The sequence below is a fragment of the Grammomys surdaster genome, unplaced genomic scaffold (assembly GCF_004785775.1).
Source record: "Grammomys surdaster isolate TR1022 unplaced genomic scaffold, NIH_TR_1.0 126113, whole genome shotgun sequence".
In the NCBI taxonomy this organism is placed as follows: domain Eukaryota; kingdom Metazoa; phylum Chordata; class Mammalia; order Rodentia; family Muridae; genus Grammomys; species Grammomys surdaster.
Genome location: NW_021620921.1, coordinates 1,926,562 through 1,949,031, shown reverse-complemented (window position 1 = coordinate 1,949,031; position 22,470 = coordinate 1,926,562). Strand labels below are relative to the sequence as shown.

Sequence of the window (22,470 nt, the reverse complement as noted above, 5' to 3'; positions counted from 1 at the left end):
TAATTTTACCATGATTCTCATAAAGGGTGTAAGCAGCATTTACTTTCAGCATAAATTCATCTTTATCTACCCTTTGCTTGACATTTAATTGCAGTTTGATATTTAGGAGACAAAAGGCAATATAGTAAATCAGGAACTGTGTCATCATTTGATGATAATGAAAGTCTGTTTATTCTTTCATCTAGACTGGAGGCTAAATCACTGCTTATAAATAAACTAAGCAATAGCTATTCCTCAGTTTAAACCTCTTGCTTGCTCATGCACTTTTACGGTAACCTGTCTTCCTTCAGATTGTAAAGCAAATGGGCTGACAGTGTAGCTCAGTGTTAAAATGCTTTCAACTCTAAGACCAGAATAAAGAAATAACCCTGGGATCACCTAAGGAAACTGATAAAAAGAAAAGCAGATAAAGTCGATTTCTTAGCAGTCTCCAAGAGAGCACCCTTTGTGAATGAGTATAACAAGCTGACCTGTCCCCCTGCTTTTCCCATCCTCACTGTGTTCTCCTGCTGTGCTGTAATGTGTGTGATCTTGCAAGTGTAAACACCTTCAGTTCCTTCAGTCTATTGTGTGAGTAGACTTCCTGTAGCTGCCAGGGTCTCCTTAAAGTAACTGGGAAACAGATATCATTTATGGCAGTTTTTGGGACAAGATCTTATATTACATCTTATACTCAAGGTTCTGCCTCCTCTTCCCAAATGCTAGGATTATAAGCCATGTGTTGCCACATCCAACTTAAAGTAACTCTGTCTTACTATATAGAAATTATTGGTGTTGGTATTTAGTGGACAGTTTTTACATACATTCTCATTTGACTTCCTAGCTGCAAAAGAAAAGTTTTTGCCATGTTATCACCAAAACTGCTGTGTCTTGCACAGGTGCAGCACAGTAAATAAAGGCCAGAACCTGTACATAGCCCAGGTCCTGTCACTCAAGATCTAGCTTCCCTCCTTTGTCTCGGTCAACCCCTCATGTCTCTGTGCTAAAGTGCTGACAAAAAGTATCCACTCTGAACCCTGTGACCACCTTATGGTAAATTTGAGCCATAAATTGATGACTTTACCAGCAGTGAAGTATATAAAGAAAGGGCTCTAGAGTCTGGACGTCCTCAGCTGTATGTGAATCTCTTGGTCTGTCCCAGATCATTTAACCTAAAGTTGCCTCTGCAGTCTAGTCAAAAACTACTACTACAAAATGGTAGTTAAGTGCCTTAATATGAAATTAGCAAATGGCACTAGAAGGCTTCAGAACCAGTGGATCTTAATCCAGCCTGGAACAAAGATCTGATGCTGGCATTTGTATCCATTTCTCACATAACGTACATTACCTGTCAGTAACAACTCCCTTTTTGTTTTTTGCAGAAAAACCCAGAGGAAGACTGCTCGGGGAGGACACTGGGCTGGGAACCAGGGCACTTGCTGCTTACCCTCTGCACCATGCGCAACATGGAGCAGCTTCTGCCTTTCTTCAATGTCCTCAGCCAAGTCTTCAACAGCAAAGTCACAAGCCGGTGTGGAGGACACTCAGGGAGCCCCATCCTCTACTCAAACTCCTTCCCAAACAAGGACATGAAACTGGAGAATCACAAAGCATTTTCCAGCAAAGCCAGGCAAAAAATTGAAGAGATGATAGAAAAGGACTTTCTGGAAGGAGTCATCAAGACTTGACCACCACCTGGTTCCCCAGAGCCTAAATGGAAATGTAATACTTAAAACACACTGCTGAGTTGTATAGTTTCTTTTTCTTTTATATATATATATATGTGTATATGTAACAAAGCATTATTCAGGTTGTATTTAATTTAAATATTTGTAAATAAGAGCTTATGTCTGAATGTGGCCTGAATCAAGTTTAAATATATAGATGGCTCATACTGATGATGGTGCCTACAAGGTCTATATTTGCAGATATAGTCCATTGTTTCACTGTCTGGGGTTGTCTTAAAACTGCAAAAATACACACCACGTTTTCTTTTTTCCTGCTCGGTCTCAAGCCTCATTTAATTAAGTTGTTTTTCTTCTTTCTGTGGTTAATAATGTCCTAGTATCAGAATGGTCCCTTTGTGGTCAGGGACTTCATGGATTTACATGGAGCTGTCTCCCTTCCCTGGGCACTAAAGAGTAGCTAAAGCCTGGCTCACACATTCCAGTGAGCACAGCACAGAGCTCTGTCATTGCAAAGTAAGACGGCCACCTGCCAGTGCGGATAGATGCTGCTAAGCAAGTCAGTCATTTCTTCCTCACATTAAGATCCACATGGAAAATCGGCTCATACAAAATCTCCCTATCTGAACCAGGTAAGTCAGTGCTACAAAGCATCTTGGTTAGGTAAGCAATCGCAAAGGCACTGCAAAGAATTAGTTGGTAATAAAGTTTAATTTCCCAGTACACGAATTCACTGCATACCCTGTAAAATTAATGGCACTTGAACTATTAAAACTTAATAACAGGTTAAAATCAGAGGCAAGCTTCACTCCCAAGTCTAAGATTTAGAGCTTCTAAACATTTTTTTTCCTGATAACATTTAAAAACATATCTAGAAATAATTCATTAACATGCATGACATGTTAATATCATGATTACAAATGCCTTAGTACTGCCAGTATTGTACTGCCAGTGTTATAAAGTGTTATAAAAACATTTTAGAAGTCCATTTTCCCAGAATATAAAATTTATCTTCAGAAAGTTGGTTGTGGTCTTTCTCCAATGCCTCCAGCCAGCTGAAACACCACCACGCTCACTTCATAGGCAAGCCTATCTGCACTTTCCTGCAAATCACAATAAGATTATGTGAGAGACACGGTGCCTACATCCATTACTGGCTGTTCTAGGGGATGCTTCCTGACTCTCTTTCACAGAGGAATTCAAGTAACTTCTTTTTCATCTTTCAGTAATAAGTTTCAAAGCCCATAATTAAATAGAAAGTGGGTGGATTCTTCAAAATAAGATTTTTAATTCTTGAGTTTATAAAAATTATTCCAGAATTAAGTAACTTAAAACCAAGCCTCTATATGTAATTCTTAGAATTTCCATCACATACTCATTGCCAAAAAGTCACTGTTGATGTTTCCTGAGTCTGCATTCAACCACAGTATAAAGGACAATAATAAAATTGCAGAAAATACAGGTACAGAGTAAGAATAAGAATGCCCTCTAAAGAAAGATTTAAAAAGTAATTCAAAAGTCCAGAAAGAAAATCAAGCATTACCAGTTGGTTTGGAAATACTAAAACTGGCTGCTTCCACTGACTACAGTCTTAAAGGGGAAAAAGAATAGTCTATAATTAAAATTAGCATGTGTTGAACTAAACTGAGGATTTATCAGTTATTCCTGCACAGCCAGAACATACCCTCAAGAATCTGCGATAAAGAACAAATGAAAGGGGGTGTAAGACTGGTTAACCATGCACCTCCCCATGTGTTCACTAGATTGAAAAACTAGTATCCTAAAGGACTGTATTCACAGATCTCAGAGAAAAGCCTTGGTGAGATCCAAACACAGTGTTTTCTCTTTCCGTGTTCCTCCTCGATTCAAACTATGTCAATAGATTGATCCCAGCTTACTTGTGAGTTGGCTTCCGCATATACTCGGACAATGTCTTCAGTACCAGAGGGACGTACAAAAGCTCGGGCAAGCCTGTATTTCTTCACGAGGTCATTGATTGCATCTTGGAGTCCTGGTGGAGTGACTGCTTGTCTTTCAGCATCTGTGGTACTAATAACTCTCCTGTCTGCAACCTGAGCACAAACATGAAATATGTGTTACTATGTTAGACTCACTTTCAAAAGTTTAACCTGTTCAAAATATTCTTGCCCACAGAGTCACAGGCTGGCATGTCAGTGTGCAGCAGTGAAACGCCAGAACCAGTGAAGAATAAAATTTCCTGTTTTATTTTTAGTTTTTCAAGACAGTTTCTATCCCTGACAGTCCTGGAACTTGCTCTATAGAACAGGCTGGTTTTGAACTCAGAGATCACCTACCTCTACCTCCTGAGTGCTAGGATTAAAAGCATGCACCATCACCACTGGGTGCCAGGCAACTTTAAACATTTATACAACTATTTAAAGAAAAATTCTTCAGTATACACAAAATTACCTTTAGCTAAACAGAACATTTCCATACTGTCTCAGGACTACCATTAAAATAATGGCCAATAACTATCGTCTGGCCCTAGGACTGATCAGATAATGTCTGTGCCCTGTAAGAAACAGCAAGTTACTGTGAGAGCTATGGCAAGAATCTCCTAAATACACAAGAAGCAAATACTCGGCGGTCACTTCTCTCTGAACTCTGGCTTCCCTAGTTCTAATTACCTCTCATCGAATTTTAGTGAAGAATGTGTAGACTGATTCAAATCAAATATGGGCTCATCTGAAGTGCGTTCAGAGAATTCTCTCTCTTAGAATACACACATTCTGCTGCTTGTACTAACTCCACTCCTCAGCTGGGAGGGTAAATACTGAGGCCTACCTGGGGCTACATGAGACCTAGTCTCAAAAATAGAATGCAAGCTAAAACTTAATTCCAAAACAACATTTTCACTTAAAAATGATAAGATTATTGATCTCAGTTTTGCTTCAAAATAGTATGGACTTGGATGTGGGAAAAAATGAACAGGAAAGCAGAAACCTGTCTAAGCTGGTTACAGAATTTTTATAATTTTATTTGTTTAAATTTGTTCATATTTTTAAGTGATGCATATTCACACATAATCCCTCCCATTCTACAAAGTGAGAACATAGAATAACTTGTTTGTAAAGTGTGAGGAAAACAGTTGTTACAAGGCCTCACTTCCTAAGTAGAATGTACATATAATGAAATATAACCCACTCGGGAAACACTCGGCATGGGAAGATGGAAGAACAGGTACACTCAGAAAGGTGGTTTCATGTTCTCTTCACCTTAACTTTGAGTTGTCTGTTAGGAAGATCAACATAAATAGCATCCCACTGCTGTACAGTCAGCCCCTTCAAAGCCAGGATAGCCTCAATCACCAACATGTCAGAAATGGCATCTCCAGCTGCCTGCAAAATTGGGGAACAAAGCATATAAGCCAACCTTAAGTAAATGCCACCAAATACTGTCCACCTGGGAAACTCAAGCTGTGTGTCATCAACCATAATATGGACACTAAGGAGATACACGAACTATGGGAGATAACAATAACAGGTATCCAAAGGTAACCAACTCATGAGAAATATAGACTGGATAAAGGTTCAGTCCTGACATCCTATGATTCAAATACTTTAAGAAGATCTCTTGGTGTAACTAAGGGAAAATGAGCTTTGGTTCAAGATACACTTGAGGTTAGAGCCAAACTCTTAGCTTTTGTTTCATTTGTAAAATGGAAATGATAACCTTGGTTCCTGCAATTCTGCAATGATTATAGAGCAAGGTGGATAAAATAGCCAATCCAAACCAGACAGATTCCATTGTCTTTCTGAACTTGGACATTGCTCTTCCATTGACTCATAGATGTACCTTGCTCAAATATGTAAATGCTACAGAATTTTCCCAAGGTTGTCTTTGAAAAGCTATACACAAAATATATAACTCAGTAGCTACTAAGTCTACTTGAACTTTCAACATTTTCTTGATAAAATATCAAGAAAAGGAGGCAGATAAAAATGTCCCATTTCTAGTGTAAGTCTCAACTGGGCAACACTGTTAGAAACAAACCACCAAGCCACGACTTTTCCACTTTTTATCTAACTCTTTGTTCGTGTCTTAATGTTAACTCTTAGACAGCCGCCTACCCGTTCTGACCTGGTTGAATAAGTCAATGATGCTCGCAAGCATCCTGGCTGCTTTTCCTTTTCCGTCTTCTAGCTCTTGGGCCAGTCTTTTTATCTTCGCTTCAACTGCTTCACTAAACAGCGCCTGCGGTGGAAGCACATGACGCCAGTCACCCACTCCAGGTCACTGTTCATCCCTAGAGACTCTGGAGAAACTGAATTGAAAATGATGGTACCCTTATGTCTGCCATTAATATTAAGATCAAATCAGAGCACAAAAGGTGTTACTGAGGAAACAGTTTATGGATTATTAAACTAACTTAAGAGGGCACTACTTGACAAAAACGCATGAGTTCACTGTTCTCCACTCCCATCTTAAACAATGTGTAGCAGGTGACTCAGGCTATGCATGCAACAGGCAACATCTGAGAGAGTTCCTGTATTTATCAGTACGGCACGCAGTGTCAGACACTTATCACCATATACATTGTTTTGGAATGCCACAATCATCCTTTTATAACCCTAAAAAGGCCAGTACTGAGGTTAGCACGCAGTGCTCAACCCTTTGAGGATACAGACACTGGTAAAATAAGATCAAGGGTGGACTCCTGGTTTTTGTAAAGTTTTACTGAAAGACATATCCATTTTCTTTATAATGACTAAAATTGATCAGATCCAACAGAGACCTTATGTCCTTAAAAGCTCTTGCTCCTTATATTCCTGGCTCTTCCAAAGCAAACTGGAAACTAGTAAAGAGAATGGTTCAAACTACATTCAAATATTCAAATATTCTGCTGTCTACCTCAAATCTATTCATGAAATGAGGCAATGTATAAAGACATTTTTAAATAACATCTGAACCTTAAAAATCTAAAAATTAGTTATACTCTTTAAAATAGTGACTTTTAGAGTATGTGAACTATGTTTGCCTTTTTTTTTTTTTTAAGAATAGTCCTCTACTAAGAAATGTTTATATATATACTTTAGGCCCAATGAAACTTTTCATCATAGCTACTGAACTGAATATTTTAAGAAGATGAATAATACGTTCTAAAATAATTCATTGTGGGTTTTGGACAGTGTGTATGTGTCTATATGTACATGTTGAGGCCAGGACTGACCCTTCAGATATTCATCAAGGACTGTTTTTTGATACAGGGTCTTCCATTAGAAGAGCTCACTGATTAGACTAGCTTGATTGGTCAGTGATCCCCAGGAATGTGCCTGTCTCTGCCTCCCCAGCACTTATCAAACTCTAGGCCTCATGCCTGGTTACCCGACTGATCTCTCTCTAGCCCCTTTAAAGAACAAATTGATACATTCTTCATACAAGATCATTATAGTCTTAAAAAAGAAATTTTACGGCCTCAAAAAGTATACGTTGGTCATGTAGTTTACTCCTACCTAGACATTCATCAAACTAGAACTCCATTATTAAGAAAAGTACCAGCCAGGGCCAGGTGACATCTTTAAGTGAACTTACTGTGCCATGCCCATTTGCTTCAAAATAAACTCCAATGTCAAACTCCTTAGCCTTGTGATGCAAATGTTTGACACCAGTTTTGGTGCAATACACAGGTACCTACAACACATTAAAGGAAGACAATGGTTAAGCAAACACTTATTACATCTATTATTCCAGAAATAAGATGAAGAACAAAATCTGGACCCTCTGGTGCCAAAGACAATAAAGGTTAAAGACACCCACATGAAGAATGACTGCAGGTACATGTGGCACCATCTGTTTTCAGAGGGTTGCCTTAGGTGTATTATGGAGGACAAAAGGGTCTGCTTTCCTTTTCTATAAAGGACCAGGTGGTAAATATCCTATACCATAGAGGCCACATGGTCTTACACAAACATTCTGAAGTGCGCAGAGGCAGTCACAGACCTCATGTCAACAAATGTGCAGGATTACAATATTGTTCAATTCCAATAGAACTTTTATAAACCATGGCAAGCTAGATGGAGTCTGAAGACTATTTCTTGCCAGCTATTTATTGGCTTAGAAAGTTAAGAAAGACTAGTTGGGAATGGGTGTGGTGGCACACACCTTTGATCCCAGTGCTTGCTCAGAGGACAACTACCGGGTGAGTTCCAAGACAACCAGGGCTATGCAGAGGAAACCCTGTCTAAAAAATGAAAATTAAAAGAACAACAAAAGGCCAGTTAGACTTTCAAGACTCATCACAGACAGGAATAAGTAACCCTGACTGGATCATCACAGGAAACAGGCTACAAATGGTGGGCCCAACAGATTTAGGAAATACTCACTGACAGAAACAAAACTACAAGACAGACATCAAGTAAGGTCAGCAATTGTTGCTTGAGAAACCATAGGATGGCAAAATACTTAATCCAAAAGGAAAATGGGTTAAGAAATAAATAGTTTCTGATGTGTAAATGAAACGCCCAGATGAAACAGCCGTGCATTACATTAATGACATCCTGTCAAGGAGAGACAGTGGGTGCTGCAGTAGTACCAGAAGATCAACTCTCCTCCTGATGCCCTGGTCATCATAGCTGAAGACACGATGACACTAACTCATGTCACATCACTGTACTTCTCAGAATGTGTCCTAGGGCCAAGCACTAATCCATGAAAGACCCTGGAGTGAAGCTGCTATAACCATGTATTTAGAGTAGGGCAGAAGCCAGCAGCCTTGCTAATGTTTTGACCATCCTGTTCTCTTAAAATGCAGGAAATCCACATCAAACTTCATTTCTCCTTGTTTAGAAGACTGACTACAGTTGAGAGCAGCGGGCCCAGGCATTCTTCGCCGTCTTTCACCTGCTGCGTTGATTCACTTCTCTGTCCAGAGCCTGCAGGAATTCGAAGCGGTTTTCAAAAGGCTGGAAAAATTTAGCCACTAGTGAGATGGAGAAAACCAAACAGCTTCCAACTTGTCCATGAACCCCAGACTCTGAGCAGACAGTGTGGTCAGAGACTGGTTCTCTAGCAGATGCTGGAAAAACAAGTAGAAGCAAACTCCCCATCATCCCAGAAAGACTCTCCTCCAAAGCGTAAGGATGTAAGTCTATGAAGCAAGATCATGATGAACGTGCCAGGGTGCTAAGGAGACTACTGCAAGGACAGGAAACGTTCTCGCCCTGCTCCACGAGCCAAGCAGACACATTCCATTTCAAACATACTGTCTACACAACAGAGGGCTACTGATAAAGATTCTCTAGCTACCTAAACTCTGTCAGGCTCACCAGAGCACAATCATACATCAAGTGGGCCTTGAGGTGAGAAGCCTAGCTGAAGGAAGTCGGTCACTGGGGGACCCACTTTTCTACCTTCACTTCCTGAGTGACCCCGTCTCCAGCTCCCTCACACTCCTCCTGATAGAACTTTCCCACTATGGACTATATGCCTTCACTGAGGCAGAATACACCCTTCCTCCCAAAGGTGCTTTCCAGGTCTTTGATCATAGCAATGAAAAAAATCTAGATGCAACATTAGGTCTGTGTTTGAAAGAGCTATCTCCAGGCCTTAAGTATCCATTGAGTTACATACAAATGTGACTCCATTAGCCTTTTAAAAGATTTGCATTCATTACAAGCTCTTGGAATTTACAGGGTTTTGATATTACAGCAAGTGCTCCAAGGTGAAACCTTCTCTCCCTTCTGCACCAGGGTTGTCCGAGTCTTTGGGTCCTAGTCACCGTCAGCTGGACAGTGCTCAGCTGTGCTCACTGATCACTTTGTGAAAACATCAGTTTCCTCAGAGAATTATCTTACCACACTATACAGAAAAGACCCCGAACAGGATGATGGGATACCTTCATAACTTCCTCAAGGTATCTTGTGGAACTACCATTTGCATACGCTGTCTGTACGACACCCATGTTCAGACTTTCTCCAATCTAGAAGGAAACGGTGACATTTAACTCACAATCAAAGGCATGGCTTCTGAGAGTTATAAAGACTCTAGAATCAGCCAGTTCTGCCCTGGGTTGGTTTAGGCAAAAAATGGCATTTAAATGGAATCATTTACTACCAGGAAAAAAAGTCTAAACTATCTGCAAGCTCTGCTTTAATGTGAATCTTCTTTAAGACAATCTGCGATCTCTGTAAATTATTAATAAGCCTTTTCCAGATTGTTATTGCCACCTATAGTTTTATACTAGGTTCAGGGAGATTTCTAAAAGAGGAAAAAATACATTACTAAACTTGTCATAATAACAGTAATAATTATATCAGGTATTATTTGTTATAATTTTATAGCTTACAGTAGTAATTGAATTCTCAGCAAAGCATGAGTCATCAGTTTTAAAGAAATCAGAACTTCACAAAGCTCCATGATAAAGGCCAAGGCAGTACAAAGAAAAGAAGCATGCATACAATCATCTAGAATATTCTTTACTGCAATGAAAGCCAACGCCCCTATGCTGAAACAGCTACAACTGCCACTTGTTTTTGTTTTGAGGCCACAAATCTCAGGAACTCGCCATACCCAGTGGTGCTGAGACCCTCAAAGGACTCTAATGCACAAGTGCCCCCAGCCCCACCTTACCTCCAACAGGAGCTCTTTAAGGAAAGTGCTAATCAACGTGGCGATCTTGTCTCCATCTATGAGATGGAAGTGACCCGCGGCATCACGGTAGTAATACACGATCCTGTCTGCATCCCCATCAAAGGAGCAGCACCTTTCACCAGACTTCATTTCCATTCCTAGCACACAGGAGGATTTAAAGTGCACTTCAGACTAAGAAATGAGAACAAAACTCACTACGTAAAATATATAAGATTTTTCTCTAACACTCAACTATTCTTTCAATATAGTAGATCAAAATTAATATTATATGCTACAGTACAACACATCCACTACTTCAAGAGATGTTTTAAAAGATTCCTTCCGAGTAACAAACTAATGTCTCCAGTTTTAAATACTAATGTTCACTTGACCTACAGGTACTCTTTTTGAAGACAGATCTCACTATGTAGCCCAGGCTGGCCTCCCAACTCCACAGCCACCTGCCTCTGAGTGTTGGGATAAAGGTGTATGCCACTTGCTGAGCTACTGGCACTGTGACTGCAGGTCAAATTCTTGCAAGGCAAACGAAAAAACAAAAACAGCTCTCGAATCTATTCAAGCTGAAATATGCTATTCTACTAGAATAAAATTTTATTAACCAGTGGTTTAGCTAGGCAAGTCCCCCATATAATTTTTTGAAAGTTACAGGGATTTCTAAACATAATATAGAACCATGTTGTCCTTTACATATGAAAAATAAAAATCAGAAATAGGTAAGTTATAAGCTGTGATCTAATTCTTTTTTGTTTTGTCTTTTGAAACAGGGTTTCTCTGTGTAGCTCTGGATGTCCTGGAACTTGCTCTGTAGACCAGGCTGGCCTCGAACTCAGAGATCTGCCTGCCTCTACTTCCTGAGCACTAGGATTAAAGGTGTGCACCACCACCACCCATGTAGTTCTAATAGACATGTTTTATCTGCTTATACTGACAGTTACAAGAAATACTAGCAAATAGGACCACAGATTATAACTTCCATGAGCTCACTGAGGGTTTGCATACACTCACTGAAATTTCAACTGTTATATAGGAGTTATCAGAAAATCTTGCTGTCTCTTAGCAACATAGGACAGTAGCAGAGAGACTGAGACAACAGGAAGCAACTGGAATGCCTAAGAAGACCCAATTAGCCTGGCTGCCTGCAGGCCCAAACACACCCTGTTGAGGAGAGGGCTTGGGTCGCCTTCTTACACAGAGAAAGCCACAGAAGTAGAGATCTCAACCATCAGACCGGTGGATGAGAGTCTAGAACTGAAGGGCAGATAAAGTAGTATCAAAACAAGCACTACACTGGAAAGGCTGCATAAATTAAAATTCTTAATGCCTACCACAGAGAGGCACAACAGTCCCCACAAGAGAGGCAATGCAGGACAGCCGTAGAGCGGGGCAGCTCATTTGTAATGTGTGGGGATAGCTGGTTCATGGTGTGGAGAGAGAAATCAGAATTATTCAACAGTAAAATAAAAATGCAACAGAACACAGGCTCCAAGCCCAAACAATCCATCTGCAAACCAGGCCAGGTTAACAGAGAACATCCTAGAGTCTGTAACAGGGCATTCCACCGCTTTACCACAGTAAAACCTCAACACACTTCTTCCTAATCTTCCCATGCGGGAAACACTGAGTCCGCTAATGATTACAAGGCAGCCTTCCACTCCCTTTCTAGGGAGTCTAGAGCAGACAAGAATGGTAAGCTACTTACTATTGCTGCCTGGGGATCAGGAATTCTCAGTGTCCTCCCTGGATGTGAACAACCGGCAAAGCCTGATGGGAAAAGAATTTCCATCCCAGCACAGCCCACCCTGGGACAGACTAAATGAGAAAGGGTACTGGCCATCTGAGGGTTGACAAGGCACTCGATTCTGAGGAGATCTCAGTTTTTGAGGGCTGTCAGTCTAAAGTGTTGTTTTTTGCCTGTCCTTCCAGCAGGAGCTGACCATGATTTGAATGGCATTCGTGAGTGGGAAGATTTCTAAGGATCCAAAGGTGGCAGAGCCAGGAGGAGTGACTCGTCACTTGGAGGCAGCTTAGCTTTTAAGTGGCATACCCTGCTGCTATGACATACCCTGTGGGGGTTTCTGTTGACTTTTCACAAAGTCAGCACCACACAGGTGATTGAGCCGCCCTTCCGTGCCATCATTAAAGAGCAGAACCGACAGTCCCTGGGAGAAGTAGTGTTCCATTTCTTTTAGCTTCAAGGCCCCTATGCCGTTGGCACAGTCAACCTTAAGCGATCTCTTTTCATCTCCACTGCAGGAAACCTTAAATTAAAAAAAAAAAAAAAAGACATAAGGAAGGAAAACATCAAGTTGCCAAAGTGGATGCATCCATGCGTATATGTATATATGAAAACGTCCTGTTATTTCCATGTACATGTGTAATTTAACTCAGAAAACACGTACATACAGTCAGGAATTACATAACACAAATAAACCTGGACAACACAGCAGTAGTGTCACCGAACAACTCACAGAAAGGCAGCTGCATCTGAACTGAACCTCAGTGAAGCAGGACTCACTAACGTATGTGTCTTTAACAGTCATTTAAACGCACGAGTCAGTGAAGCAGGACTCACTAACGTATGTGTCTTTAACAGTCATTTAAACGCTCGAGTGAGCACACGGGTGTCTGACTACACTAGCCAGTCTCTGCAAGGCACATGACATCACCAGGCATATTTGGGGATATTTTTTGTTTTATAATTGTCAGTCTTTCACCAACCTCCACACCAAAACCCGAGTTCTATGAGGACCAGTCAGTGGATCACACCCTGTGCATGACTCCAGGGTTAACAAGCCAGTCTACCTAAAACAGAGTCCTTCCCAGCAGTATTTTCTCAAGCAAGTAGCATCTACATTATAATCAGGTTCATCTCAGTGACCACAGATAACCACAAGCAGAGACGCCAGGAGGTTTCCCGGGATACCCTCACCAGTACACACAGAGAAGTGGTGGTAAACTATGTAAATTGGGCTGTTGGCCAGCTGAATTACTTTATTCACCTGTTGAAATTCTAATCACAACGGAAAAATGTCTCACCTGTTTCATAAGTTCTACAAAAGCCTTGGAGAGTTTCTGGCAGTAGCCTTCTACGGTGGCCTGTCCATACCAGCCTCCGGAATTCCGGCAATACACCATGTAGTGCAGCTGAGGTGTGGTCAATAGGCCATAATCTGCCACACACACAAAAGACATTCCACTCGATCACTTCTTATGAACAAAAGAAGCTTACATAAATTCATACCATAAGAATGTTAGACCCAACCAACCCCCGCACCCCTAAGAAAAAAGGTGGCAGTGCTGGTGACTCTGGCCTTAATAGACTGTCATGGGGTAAACGAGCCTAGAGGGTGGGTTTTTGCTTACTACAAAAGCAGATTTCCTGAGGTGAAAGAGTTTTCCAGGAACTCCTTAACCCTCCTAGAACCTGCCTTAACCTTCCACAGAGGTCACTTACCTGGAGCTCAGGCACCTGAGTTCCTATCAGCGTAGATCTCTACCCTACTGTCTGTAATACAAAACCCACTTGCTTTCCCACCATTTTGCTCTTCTTTCTGTCCCCATCACCAACCTCTACCCCATCCCCAATAACCCTCTCTCTCTACCCACAAGTTTGGTGGCTCAATAATCTGAACCATGGCTTATGCCAGAATCTCAGAAAACAAAAACACAAAACTTTCAAAATATCCAGATGCACAAATATCCACTGATACAGTGATAGCTAACATGTTTTTAGTTTTAATTACTGGGGTTAAGAAATCTATAAAGCAGCCGGGCAGTGGTGGCGCATGCCTTTAATCCCAGCACTTGGGAGGCAAAGGCAGACAGATTTCTGAATTCGAGGCCAGCCTAGTCTACAGAGTGAGTTCCAGGACAGCCAGGGCTACACAGAGAAACCCTGTCTCGAAAAACCAAAAAAAAAAAAAAATCTATAAAGCAAAAATGCCTCTAACTTGTAAGTTCCACTTTCCCAGGGATAGATAACTTCCCAGAGTGCTAAGGGCTGTGCATGTAATTGTGTGGTCTTATACAACTTTAATGAAACTGTTGCTCATTTCTGCATACAACCTTGCTTAGCCCATAGCATGAAGGCAGGAAGTACATAGCCTTGTGGGTTTGCCTTTATAAACCCAACTAATGGATTTGAGCCCTACACCTTGGGAATTCCAAATATCCAGTGCAGACCTGGTGCCAGTATATGAATAAAGCTTCTTTTCTTAAAATTTATTCATGGTCAGGTAGATGAATCTCCGAATGACCCCAGACTTATAACAATATCATAAGGACATGTCCCCTGCCTGCCTGATCAACCTAGAAACCTAAAAGTTATCTTTCAAAGCTCTAGCCTTAACCAAATCCCGAAATCCTTCAAATTCAAGAAAAGTTTCAGGATTTCCCACTGCTCGTGTCTTTACTCATTCTTACACAGAACCTACTGCATATGCCAGAATGGTCTCCTTTGAATTTTTTTTTTCTCTCTGTGTTTTTTACATAGACAAAAGAAATTTCATTCAGTCATAAAAGTGAAATTATATCATTAGCAGGAGAAATGGATGACAATAGGTATTACTATATTAAGTGAAGTAAGCAGACTCAGAAAGACTAATATCACATTTTTCTACCATATAGAGATCCTAGATTTCATACAGATAAGTAAAATTGTGATGCATAGATGCCACAGAAGTAAAAGAGATATGCCCAGATATATGAAGGAATTAATGAGAGAGGAGAAAGGGGGAGTGGGAAACATGGCTAAAGAATACAGTACAATGTACAATAAATATATAGGAATTAAAAATATATTAAATACATAAATGAACAACAGGGTGCCAATGGTGCCAGCTTGGACCTGCACTCTTCCTACATATACTTCATATACTGAATATATGCTATCAGAATTCCCACTGAACTTATCTGTTATGTAAAATATCATTTACGTAAGATTTTTATATCATACCTTATAGTTTTTATAATTATTATAATTGTATTCACTTTAGTCTTTGTTTTGTATGTCACATCAACAGTGTGCAGATTCGTGGCATTCATATCTTTACAACATGGTCATTGTGTGTATTATATAGAAATTTGCTAACTCAATCATTTCCAAAATGTCTTCAAGAAATTACAAGATATTTCAGGATAAAAGGATATGTGGACATTTTAAATCATAAAGTATTTCAATATATACATTCAGCTATCCAAACAGATATATATCTACTGATCTACAAAAAAATAAGCCAATACAGGCTGCTCATGGTTTATGATGGTTCAAGAATCCTTGGCACATTTTATGATGGGAGAATGTAACTAACATTCAGTAGAAACCTTTCCAAACATTTCACGTTTTAACTTAGCCTGGGGCAGCAATGCCTGGTTGTTACTGTCTTGGTGTTGGAAGCAGGAGCTGTGGACCACAAGGTGAAACATCTGGTTCACTGCAATGGACCTGAGATTAAGATCTGCTATTTGGCTTCCACGTGTATGTGGGCTTTCTACTGTTTTTGTTGTTATTGAAGACCAGCCTTAGTCTGTGGTTATCTGATAGGAAGCATAGGATTATTTCAATTTTGTTGTATCTGTTGAGGCCTGTTTTATGACCGATTATATGGTCAATTTTGGAGAAGGTACCATGAGGTGCTGAGAAGGTATATACTTTTGTTTTAGGATAAAAAGTTCTGTAGATGTCTGTTAAATCCATTTGGTTCAGAACTTGTTAGTTTCACTGTGTGTCTGTTTAGCTTCTGTTTCCACGATCTGTCCATTGTTTACTGAACTTCCTTCTCTATACGACAGCCAGTGGAGGCTCATGCTGGTTTGTTCATGCTTGCCCCAGGGAGTGGCACCATTAGGAGATGTGGCCTTGTTGGAATAGATGTGGCCTTGTTGGATGAGGTATGTCACCGTGGGATAGGGCTTAAGACTGTCATCCTAGCTGCCTAGAAGCCAATCTTCTCCTAGCAACCTTCAGATGAAGAGGTAGAACTCTCAACTCCACCTGCACCATGGATGCTGCCATGTCCTTGCCTTGATGATAATGGACTGAACCTCTGAACCTGTAAGGCCAAGCCCCATGTTTCTCTCTCTCTCTCTCTCTCTCTCTCTCTCTCTCTCTCTCTCTCTCTGCATTCAAAAGGAATTTTTTTTTGTTGTTTTTTTTCAAGACAGGGTTTCTCTGTGTAGTTCTGGCTGTCCTGGAACTCACTCTGTAGACCAGGCTGGCCTCAAACTCAGAAATCCGCCTGTCTCTGCCTCCCAAGTGCTGGGATTAAAGGCGTGCGCCACCACCGCCCAGCTTCAAAAGGAATTTTATTCAGCTGTAAAAGTAAAATTATATCATTCCAGGAAAAATGGTTGACAATAGGTATTACTACATTAAGTAATGTTGTCCTTATAAGAGTTGCCTTGGTCATGGTGTCTGTTCACCCTAACTAACACAAGGCTTAAAATAAAAGTGGCCACATTACTCTTGTGTATAAAATCCCTTACTTAGGCTCCACTACACTGGGGACAGAACAACCGAGGAGCCTGAGGGGTGGGGCTGCAATGCTCCACCGCAGTGGCTCTCAACCTTCCTACTGCTGTGACCCTTTACTACAGCTCCTCATGTCGTGGTGACCCCAACCATAAGATTATTTCATTGCTATTTCGTAACTGAAATTGTGGTACTTGTGGACAGCCGCAGCCTTGTATCTTGATACTAATTCCCTTTCCTGGGAAGGGCTGCAGAGGAGGTGCGAGTCATTACACAGGTGAATTCTAGTGAACCTTCTGCCCATCTTAATTTGTAAAATAAAGGCTGGAGCCAGTGACTGGGCAGAAGAAGGGGAGGTGGAGAAATAAAGGTTGGTGGAAGAGAGCAGAGGGGAGGACTGGAGGAAGACAATGGAGGAGAGGACACCTGGGAAGCAAGAGGTAGAAGGACAGACACAGAGTCTGGAAAATTCTCAAATTGTAAGGGTCTCATAGCTAGGAAGTAGTGTAGAGGTATCTGCCCAATCTAGGCTTACAGAATATATTCATAATTATTGAGTTGTGTTTTCTTTCACCCGTCATATTTGGGTTGGAGATTTACCGCAACAGGTACTTTTGTGAATCGTAATTAAATATTTCCTGGTGGTCTCAGGCAATCCCTGTGAAAAGGTCACTTGATACCCCCACACACCCCACATACCCCACACACCCCACAAAAGGTTTCAACCAGATTGAGAAATGCTGATCTGGATGATCCAGCAATCTAAATTCAGGCTGGTATAGGAGACAGCATCTTGAATATAAAGAGAGCCGCCTGTAACAGACTAAGGACTGACCAGGTGACCAATCAGAAGCGGCAAGCTGAGAGAGCACACAGCTCAAATCAGAACAGGACTTGCAACCATTCCTGAAATGGGCCTAAACCTACTTGTACTGGGCATAACAGTAATGCAGCATTCTCAGAATTGGCAATAATCAAAACATCTACAAACTCTGGAAAATGTTGTCGATGCTCCATGCCCTACAGAGTCAACGATGCAGCCAAGATTGAGCTCTGTGTAAAAATCAATAAGCATACTCCTCTAATTAGCATGTGAATTTGCTTTCATCCTTAAGCAATGTTAAGATCATATGTGTAATTTGTGATTAGTAAAATCTAACTTGTGATTTTTAGATACCTGTATGGGGGGGGGGGGATACTGTGGGAAAATCTACCAGGCAAAAGGTGTCACAAACAGAAAAGATTTTAATATGCTCTGCCTCATGGGTAAATTTATAATATTCTGAAAGTTAATTTATCTAGGAATTAATTTCTTAATTTTTATGGTTTTGTTACTTCCAAATTTTAAGTATGTGTTACTTTTGAAATTTAAAAACAATTCTTAATGATTAACTTAAAACTACATACCATGGAATTGTCCTCCTAAAACAGTCACACCATCTATTACAGACTGTGAAAGCTTCTCACTGCTGGGCCTGCGAAAGGAAAGAAAGAAAGCAGAGTTAGCAAACAGGAAAGCGAATGAGAAAATGTGCACTAAGAATTTCAAAATTATAAAATGTTCATTGTACCTGAAAGCTATCAACTCTGGCAAAAAAAAAAAAAAAAAAGTCACATGGTAAATGACAACATTTGCATAGGTGTCCTTGTATAGGTGATTTCTTAGAAAATTCTGGCTTTAAAATTTACAAACTACAAAGAGCCAGTCAGGTATGATGACACAGACCTCTAACTGAAGCTGACACACAAGGATCGCTAGGTTCATGACCTACTTCCAGTTCAAGGCCAGCCTGGGTAAATTTGTGAGAATGTATCAGAATTAAAAAGAGAGCTAGGACTAGAGCTGAGTAGAATGTGTTTTCCTAGCATACACGAGGTCCCAAGTTTAATACCGGTACTGGAAAGAAAAAGAAATGAGAGGGTATAAAAGAGGGCTTGAAAGGATGGCTCTTACAGAGGATCCAAGTTCAGTCCCCAGCACCCACACAGGCAACTCACAAGTGCCTGCAACTCAAGCTCAAAGACATCTGATAAAACACACCTGACCTTCTCTAGCAAATCCATATCCACACAAACACACAAGCATAAGTAAGCAATAATAAGAATATTTTAGCCGGGTAGTGGTGGTGCACGTCTTTAATCCCAGCACTTGGGAGGCAGAGGCAGGCGAATTTCTGAGTTCAAGGCCAGCCTGGTCTACAGAGTGAGTTCTAGGACAGCCAGGGCTATACAGAGAAACCCTGCCTCAAAAAACAAGCAAAAACAAACAAACAAACAAAAAGAATATTTTAAAAGATATAAAGGATATAACTTGCACATAGTTTGACGACAGCAGCATGTATCTTAGGTAATAATAACAATCAAAACTGAAAGCACACACTGTAGGAATATGGGGGTCTTAAAACTATTGAGTGCATAGAACCTAGTTTTCATTCTATAAAGTCAGAACAAATTATTCATCTATCTGAAAAACAAGCCAATCATTATATAACCACGAGTAAGAGCAGATCTCAGTAATGGGATAATAAATGACTTAAGGACATTTCTGCTGCCTATAGACCCGAAAGAGAGAGTGGTTTCTGCAAAACCTTCTAATAACAAGACACTGAGTAAAAAAACAAAGTCCCAGCTCCTATGAGAAGAAGAAGGTATATCTTTTGAAGAAGACTTGGATAAAGCCAGAGCTTGCATAAAAGAGAAAAACTATTGTTTCGAGGTATAGGTTTAACCCAACATTGCAAAAAGAAGTGGGCTTTCATAAGGGCAAAGGGTGCTGAACGTGACAAACACAAACTATAAAATATTGTTTCCAGTGACTTCCAGAATGGAGAAATGACAGAACATCTGAACCAGCAACAGATTACAAACAAAATCTTCTCAAGTGATTTGTTAAAAAAAAAAAAAAAAAAAAATTATGTGCTCCGGCTCTGCAGACGGGAAACACACACAACTATTTTACATAGATTTTTTCAGGGAATTCTCACAAAAATGCTGACTTATCATTGATGTACTTGAGGAGATGGAAGCTCCCAAAAACTACAAAAACCCCGCTCAAATTAAGTGAACATTAAAACTGTGGGGACTCCTAACCCAAACACATCCTCTATGTGCCTCTTAAGGCAAACAGAGAGTAGAGCGTGGCCTGGGCCTCTAATCCCGCCTTCCCACTGACGTCATCCTTCGAGGATGTTTGCGCCTGCGCAGACAACTCTCATCACCTGGTGTCTCTACCAATAACTATGAAGGCAGTCTGCTGCAGATCCACAGCTTCTTTCTCCACGATGGCAGCAAGCACTTCAGGCATGTCCTGCTCCTCGGCACTGGCCAGACAGGTGGCGTGCTCCTCCCAAGACGGGGCCAACATTTCCCCCAGAGGGTCAACCAGTTTCACACCATTGTCTTCCTTAAAAGAAAAACAAACCTTAAGGGGGCACACAGTGGAGTGACTAGAGAAGGACGGTTGCTGTTCAGCTGATGGCTGAGGACTTCCTGGGTACCAGCTGGCACCAATGCCAAGTGCCCATGCATTACCAGTTCAGTTCCTTGTGATGCTGTCGTTACCGACAGTGTCTCCATCCAAACTTGGAAGGACATTCTGCTATTTCTGGACACTCTCCAAGAAAATAGCCTCATCCCATTCCCTCCACACCCAGCTCAGTCTTGAGCTTGATGGCAGCAACAAGAGTTGTTTCAAACTCAAAGGCAAATACAAATAAGGAGGCATAGTCCCAGCATTATAATGTGGACTCTGAGCCAGTGCAGCACATGCCTTTGATCCTGGCAATTGGGAGGTGGAGGGAAGAGGACCTTTGTGAATTCAAGGCCATCCTGGGTCTGCAGAGCAAATTCAGGACAGAAAGGGCTACATAGAGAAACTAGTCTCGAAAAGAGGGGGTTGGGGAGGGAAGGGAGAGAATGTGTGTGGACTTTGATTCAATATTCTCAGACACTATAGCTTAGTCTTGTAAATAAAGACACCACCTTGTTACCTCAGGGTTGTGTGAGGCTGTAACCATGACTCCAATGGTAGATTTTGTCTGCTTTGACCTCAGGACAGCTAGCAACCCCATTCGAAACATGATATGATCAAGATGTTGGGCATTTGTCCGAAATCCAGCAGTCCCATACTGAAGGATGAGCCCCTGAGGCTTGGCATGGAATGCTGAGCGTTTAGAAACAGCCTCCAGATTCATGTCTGCAAAAGTAATAACTATAATGAAGGAAAAGCTTTCAAGTACCATTTGTTTACAAACTGCCAACTCAATGTAGCACGTTTGTTTCACTGGGACCCTCTCCAGAGAACCATGTTTGGGAGGGCAAGGAAGAGGAAAGGAGTCTCCAGAGTTAGAATTACCTAGAAGCTCCTGCCTAAACTACACACTCCAGGACAGATTCAGGACAGACACCAGCTTGTCCACTCCTCTTCCACTTTACCTCCACGATGAACTTTCCTAAAATGTCATCACATCTATAGTCAGAGACTCCTAGAAAATCATTTTACTTTACAAAAGGATCAACTCAGGGTGGGCCCCAGTTAATAATAAAAAGTCTGGTGTGTGGCCAGCAAGAGACAGAGGCTGAAGGTCGGATCCTTAAATCCCTGTGGCTCTTTTTAGTACTCCTCCCAAGCTAGAAAGAAACAGCCCCAAAAGGAAAGCAAAATACAGTCATTTCCTCTGGTCTGAGACTTCCCAGGTCAGCTAGGACATCTCACAGAAGAGTCTCCCTCCAATCAGCCTTCTAAAGTAATATATAAAACAACTCAAGTCTGTAATGCTGCTTTTGACCTGTCATTTAAAAATAAATGAGCCCCCCCCCAATACTGTGGGATACCTCCAATTAATTCAACTCAGGGTTTTCCACTTCAGCCAGCAGGTACTTGCATGAGTCCCAACCTTGCACTTCCTGGGTCAGCTCTATTCTAGTTTGCCCAGAGGGGGTGCTGTCGTTCCACTAACAGCCACACCTCCTCGCTTTATTGCCCTTCCTTACTTCCACGCACAACGCTACAAGAAATGTTGGGAAATGTTTGCTTTTGTCCAGGAGGTAAAATAGATCATTCCCAAGCTAATTTAGTTCGCTCCAAAGTTATCAAACTTGTTCACAAGGACGAATATATTTTTGTAAACAACTGACCAATTGGTAATATATCCCGATTATTCACAAGGGCGTCAACCACTCCAATGAAATCCAGAACTCTCAAAGGAAAATAACAGCCATATAACAACAGCATGCTTCCACCCTTTAATGCATGTGGAGTTCTAGAACTAATTTCAATTAGGTATGGGAATGCTTATTAAAAGTCCCAACAGTGCCCGCTTCTTTCATTCAAACTGCCACTCTTGGCGACGCATCCTGCTCCCGGCTCCTGATTACTCGCGACTCTCCGCACTACATCCTGACGACCTCGAACACCTTGGCCGCACCGAGCGGTGGAAAGGTAGGTCGGGCAGTCATCTCCAGCCTCGGCTGCCAAGGAACACTCACCCACAGCGGCCCAGCATTCTCCACGCCCGCTCACCTAGACTTGGAGCAAGAACGTCCTCTTCACTGGCGAGATACTGCCGCGCAGTGCGCACCAAACCAGCTCACTCAGACCTCGCAGACGTGGCCCAGTCTGGCTTCCGGCCCGACGCCCCGCCCACACCAATCGCAGCTGGGAAGGTCCGCTGGCCCCGCCCCTAAACCACCAAGCTTCGCCCCGACCAATCGCGGCGGGTTGGTTTC

General features: G+C 41.4%; 2 protein-coding genes across 8 annotated transcripts in view; one reads left to right on the top strand and one right to left on the bottom strand.

Annotated features, from left to right (window-relative positions):
* Positions 1 to 1,981, top strand: part of Dop1a (DOP1 leucine zipper like protein A) — a 98,103-nt gene extending 96,122 nt beyond the window's left edge. For all 4 annotated transcript variants that reach the window (XM_028756238.1, XM_028756240.1, XM_028756237.1 and 1 more), the window contains one exon: positions 1,362 to 1,981. In XM_028756238.1, coding sequence (XP_028612071.1) covers positions 1,362 to 1,667 — 306 coding nt within the window. In that variant the 3' untranslated portion in view covers positions 1,668 to 1,981. The remainder of the gene's footprint in view (positions 1 to 1,361) is intronic.
* A 375-nt stretch (positions 1,982 to 2,356) lies between these two features.
* On the bottom strand, positions 2,357 to 22,369 carry Pgm3 (phosphoglucomutase 3). Of its 4 annotated transcripts, XM_028756241.1 has the most exons (13): positions 22,265 to 22,369; positions 20,733 to 20,938; positions 19,962 to 20,146; positions 18,151 to 18,218; positions 13,311 to 13,444; positions 12,337 to 12,532; positions 10,254 to 10,411; positions 9,520 to 9,603; positions 7,218 to 7,316; positions 5,766 to 5,879; positions 4,901 to 5,023; positions 3,563 to 3,736; positions 2,357 to 2,767 (listed from the first exon to the last, which is right to left on the bottom strand). In XM_028756241.1, exons 2-13 carry the CDS (start codon positions 20,934 to 20,936, stop codon positions 2,678 to 2,680), a joined length of 1,629 nt encoding a protein of 542 aa, XP_028612074.1. In that variant the 5' UTR covers positions 20,937 to 20,938; positions 22,265 to 22,369; the 3' UTR covers positions 2,357 to 2,677. The 4 variants fall into 4 exon arrangements, 3 of the variants coding, with proteins under 3 accessions (XP_028612074.1, XP_028612075.1, XP_028612076.1); XM_028756242.1 differs by lacking the exon at positions 22,265 to 22,369 and having other exon boundaries at positions 19,962 to 20,142; positions 20,733 to 20,801; XR_003709841.1 differs by lacking the exon at positions 2,357 to 2,767 and having other exon boundaries at positions 3,673 to 3,736; positions 4,830 to 5,023.
* Between the last annotated feature and the right edge of the window lie 101 nt (positions 22,370 to 22,470).

Coding starts and splice junctions, on each gene's coding strand:
- Pgm3 (XM_028756241.1), bottom strand. CDS start 20,936: ATGAATCTGGAGGCTGTTTCTAAACGCTCAGCATTCCATGCCAAGCCT. Junction 5,024..5,765: donor TCATTGACTTATTCAACCAG/GTCAGAACGGGT, acceptor CCAATTTTGCAG/GCAGCTGGAGATGCCATTTC. Junction 2,768..3,562: donor ATGCGGAAGCCAACTCACAA/GTAAGCTGGGAT, acceptor TGTGATTTGCAG/GAAAGTGCAGATAGGCTTGC.